Source organism: Necator americanus, chromosome II, assembly GCF_031761385.1.
Source record: "Necator americanus strain Aroian chromosome II, whole genome shotgun sequence".
Classification (NCBI taxonomy): domain Eukaryota; kingdom Metazoa; phylum Nematoda; class Chromadorea; order Rhabditida; family Ancylostomatidae; genus Necator; species Necator americanus.
Window position 1 is genome coordinate 41012808 of NC_087372.1, and position 5207 is coordinate 41018014.

At 35.5% G+C, this 5207-nt stretch overlaps 1 protein-coding gene across 2 annotated transcripts; it reads right to left on the bottom strand.

The window, feature by feature from the left end:
• Positions 1-1400: 1400 nt before the first annotated feature.
• Positions 1401-4720, bottom strand: RB195_020964 (uncharacterized protein; the record flags this gene model as incomplete). 2 transcript variants are annotated; one of them, XM_064189539.1, is made up of 10 exons in its annotated part: positions 1401-1475; positions 1549-1671; positions 1733-2208; positions 2692-2789; positions 2871-2877; positions 2939-2996; positions 3109-3263; positions 3328-3396; positions 3536-3626; positions 4535-4582. In XM_064189539.1, the coding sequence occupies 10 exons, from the start codon at positions 4580-4582 to the stop codon at positions 1401-1403; spliced, it is 1200 nt and encodes a 399-aa protein (XP_064045420.1). The 2 variants fall into 2 exon arrangements, with proteins under 2 accessions (XP_064045420.1, XP_064045419.1); XM_064189538.1 differs by lacking the exon at positions 4535-4582 and adding an exon at positions 4694-4720 and having other exon boundaries at positions 2871-2941.
• Between the last annotated feature and the right edge of the window lie 487 nt (positions 4721-5207).

Below are 5207 nucleotides of genomic sequence, written 5' to 3' on the forward strand. Positions count from 1 at the left end.
CTCCCGAAGACAAGGAGATCTCCGAAGACTCGAGCAGTGTTATGTGATAAGATAGGGAAATACGAGAAGAAGCATGGGCGTTTATACTTTCTTATCGTGCGCACCGATAACAGTGTTAGTTCTTCAATAAGCCGCTTAAGAAGTGTTTAAGTTCCAAAAATTCGCTCATACATTGTTTTCCCATCAAAGCGATGCGGTAGCATTTCTGCGGATCAAAGGAAGAAACCATAGCAGGTTATTCTCGGATCAATTTCACTATTTTTGTTACATATGCTTGTATTTTTTATAATAGCATTTGGATACCCATCTCATGATTTTTTTTCAACTTTTTCCTGTATTTTTCACACTTCATTTACAACAACACATGTGCAACATGTGCTAGAGGACGAGCACTTTTTCTTGGTTAGTGACGATTTCCTTAACGGATTTTAGTTTCTTTATCATATATATTTATATTTATGCTTAAATATATATATATATATATCTGCTTTTTGGACATTCACCTAGCACGCAAACAAAATTTTTCGATCCCATAAAAATGCCTAACGGAAATTTCGTCCCAGCAAAGAAACTGTACAGATCTAGTTTTTGCATGCAACATCTCAAAAGTGAACTTCCCCTGTTCATTTACCCAACTAATTTTCTCTCACACCTTCAAAACCTTTTTTTTTTCTCTGTAGTCACTTCTTCCAGAAAATTCCTAGAATTCTTTTTCAAAATAAAGGTTATATTTTGAAGAACCATAGAAACTTTACGAGCTGATTATAAATATTAAAAAGAAGACTATAAGAAAATACCTTTCCAATTTTTTACACCGCACAATGCATCTTTATTTTTTAAATTCGAATAGGAGAAAAAATAGCACACAATTCATAGCATCGTCAAATTTTACCCTCTTAAACCAATTTCTCAGTATAGATGAGCTTAGAAAGCTCTAAGCTACAAAAAATTGCTCCATATTTGTTTAATATATCCCTGAAAGGAAAGCTGCGTAAACTTCTGGAAAATTTTCTTTTTTCACATGTTCCAAGTTCCATAAACAATTCATTTTACCTTTGTAGTTTCATAATAAGAGTTTAGTTATATTTAGCTATTTTTCATTCCTCGGGAAGTCCCAAATCCCAATCCCAATCTCGTGCACACCATCTGCTACAGCTTCTATTTCTGTTTGTACGATTTGACAGAGATTTGTTTTCAAGTTTTCATTTGCAGTTGAATAATAAACAATATAGAATAAACAGTCATTGACACTATTTTTTATAATGTTTATCATTATTATTAACAAACTTAAATAGCTTAATAAATATATGTACACCGACAATAAGCACAGGTCATTCACAGGATAAAAGAACACAACGAAAAACAGTAAAAGATGTAAAAAAAAAACACAACTGATATCATCAATTATACAAAAGACTCGTTTCATCTATGGACACATCATATCCGAGAATATTGGACAACGAGCCGAATATGTCCTGAAACTGGATTTATTAGCATTTAGTCAGATCTTTGGAACTAAAAATTCGAGGAAATTTTGGAGTTTCTCACCTCTTCCTCTTCACCGGGAGTCTCAGTGAATTCTCTTTGAGGATTTCCTCGAGCAAGGAGCGATAAAGATTTGGTTTCAGTTTTTTCAATGATTGATATTGGTTCCACCGGAATGGATTGGAACTGAAAAATTTAGAAAGGTAGAAAACATTTATTTCGGAGAAAAACAGATATGGAAACACACCTGTGGACTCTGTTCAATCCTCGTCACCACAGATTTGCTTTCTGTAAGTGAACAAATCCTCTGTGGCACCGGATCCCGACACGAAGCCAAAAACGACTCAGCGGAGGCGCCAAAGCTAACAATAGGACTTATAGGACTATAAGGTTGTGTGTTCAGTGAATCATTGAAATTAAGCGAATCAGATGAACAGGCAGATGTGTCTGAGGGAGGAGGAGTCAGCACAGCACTACACAGAATAGGAAAAGAGCTTGATGGCGAAGTTATCGACATAGTGGGACTAGAACCCTCAAATGATCCCAAGGAGGGAGCTGGGCTAAGTATTTGTGCACTGTATTGTGGCACAGATTGATAGCTAATTATATCTGAAGTGGTTTGTGGAGGATTTCCCGGTGTCAGAATGTGATGGTATGGTGGTGGTTGTTTATAGCAGGCAGCTGGTAGAAGATGGCTCGTGTCCGGTGGAGATAAGCATTCTCCTGAAAATATTTATTAAAATAACAGTTTATAATGAAGATGGAACACAAGTTTCGATGCGATTAAGACGAATCTTTTCCAAACATCGGCCCGCAGAATTTTACGAAAAATTCGGAAATTCAACTGCATTTTTTCATATTTCTAGATTTGTCGTGAATGGGTTCAAAAATTAACCTATTAACGTCATTCTTCCCTTTTATGCTCTTCTCCCTACTTCACATTCTGAAAATCATATTTTCCTCTTCATCCTACATAGTGAAACTCTTTGTACTTCACTTTTCTCCTCTCTTCTCAAAAATACTAGAAAATTTCTGAACACTCCATTTCTCTAGTCTTTTCCTTTGAATATATCTTTTTTTCCACTTCCTTTCATTAGAGTTTTCTTGAGAAAAAGTTATGTAGAATTGTAGTTCTGTTTTTATTCCAGAATTTTCTGCGTAGTCATATTTTCACGCATTTTCTTTATCACTTTTAATAGCACCTACCATAGCCAGTCTGTGGAGTTTTAACAATACATTGCCTCTCAAATGGAAAATATGGTGGTATATCTTTTGGCATTGCAGCTGGTGGAATATTTGGGAACCTGAGAAGAAAAAATTATTTGAATGATCCGAATGATCGTCTAAAATCCTTTCACTGGCGAATTAACCGCCTTAATACTCACCCGTGTCCTGTATAACAAGGGAAAAAACGAGTATTCGCCTTGTTTCCTACGTTTCCATAGTCGCACACCGGCTATAGTGATATGTTCGCAGGATTGAAGGGCGCGAGATACGTTTGTGAAGTTCATCTGAACATGGAGTATTAATTTCTGGGAAATCGTCTATTTGTAAAATAATTCGAGAGATTTATAAAATTAAAGAGGAAACGTAAATCTTTTTTTTTACTAAATAGCCACTTACATTGGTTCCCATAGCAACATTATAGCGTTCAGTAAATTTTCTGGTATTCCATATTTTCACACCAAATGGACCACCGTACCAAGAGACCAGATTTTCTTGTCGAACATCAGAGAGAAGATGAAGAATGAATCGAAGCAGTGGAGAGGCACAGCATTCTGAATGTTTTGGTACTATTGCGAATTACGATAACTGTTAAATGTAAAAAAAAATTGTTCTCACTTTTGAGAAAATCCACTTTCTCTTGACTAGACAACACATATGGAATATGTTCCTTATGAGAAATCGCTCCTGAAAAATGTCTCGGGCCTTTGAAAGCGTGGAGATAAATGGACAAGAAATGTAATCATAATTTCTCTACTTTTTCAATGTAGAATTTTGAGAAAGCACAATTTTTATCAACGCATAGTTATCTACGTTGGGAACTTACCTTCTCCCTCATTATAGATTGCTAATGGCTCGGTAACCACTTCACCTAGATTCTGGATAGGAATGCAATTCGGTACTATCTTAGGATATGCCTGAAAGCAACAAAAAATTGAAATAAATCCAACATCAAGTTAAAATCCAGAACTGTAGAGAAATAATTTCCAAACAAAAAATTAGTCAGTATTAGAATATTCTCTTAGAAATTCCTTGGAGGAACCCAAATGTTGAAATTTTCTGTTGTATGTTTACTCGTATTTCAAACAATTTATTTCTCAAATATTCCTATTATTAATTGTTAATATCTTCCAAGAAGTGTAAAGATGTTAGTGAAAGATTTGGATGTTATCGTCTTTAGTAGATAAAGTGCAACAAAAATGGAAACGCTCAATTAATAATATATGTCTTGTTGATCGGGGAAAAAAATTCTTTTTCGTTAAATTCTCTCAATTGTTGTATGTGTTTCTGACGAATTCGAATTTCTTGATTTCTAAGCAGTGCTTTCGAATCAATGTTCAATGAGAAACTGTGTCTTTTTTCAAACAGTATTGTTTCCTGAGACGATGACAGATGCCTCCGGAAAGCTGAAAATTCAGGGACATTTTTTTTTAATTTTGCCCCTAGTCAATAGCTTACGTTGAAACAAAAGCTCACTTCCAGCACTAATCCAGAAATGACCTTTGTCCTGCTCTTGGTAATATTAAAGCTACAAATTGAGAAAAAAAAATAAAACTAGAGGCCAATAAAAGACATGAAAGGATAAGAAAAAATATGAGCTATGTATATGACGCAGCGAGCAGAAATTTTCGAGAATATCTTTGGATTCGCTTGTTCTGCTCGTACTGTGGTAAAATAAACCAAAAAGAAAAGATATAATAAAAGAAAAACAGTGGTATGATACAGTACTAAAGTACTCTCCTTACAAAACAAGAAATTCATTGTTAAGAACAAAAAAGCATGAGAACAAAGATGAAGTCATGAAAAAAACAACCTATGAACTCACCGTTGTACCCTCGGTGGAACCGAAATAGCTTTGTTCATTACCATTCATGTTTATGTGGAGTTTCTATGCGGTCAGCTCGAAACTAAACCTCCACCAGATCTTTATACTCGTCTAGTTTGCCTAACATTGTTTTCTCATGCAAACACCTGCTCCGCTGACCACCTTACGTCGCCATCGGCGAACCATGGTTAGCCTGAAGCCGCTTAGGGTGGAAGGTGTGAGGTAAGTGGTAGCTGGGATGCATGTGAAAAACCCGACGGCAATAGCTTGAGGGAGAAATAACAGAGGTCGAATCAGGTCATCCTGTGGTTAATTGCCCGTTTAACTAGCTTTTGATGCTTAATTGCACATTGTTTATTTTTGACAGATATGTTTGCAACAAAGTTTCCCTTCCAAAGTGAATCAGCTGGTAATTCTCCCAACATTTTGAACATTACATTTTTTTAATAAACGCAAAATCCTCTTTATTTTTACAAAGTAAATAGGAGAGTTCTTCTAAAATTTGAGTAGATTTTCAACACAGTCATACCTTCACGTACTTCACGTTATCTTACAGCAACTACTTGAGAAAATCAAACGTTTGTCAGCTAGTAAACATACACTGCGGAAATAAAACCTAAATAAAACCCCCTAAGCACCCTATTTTCCCCTGACCGGGCCGAAAGTACGAAAT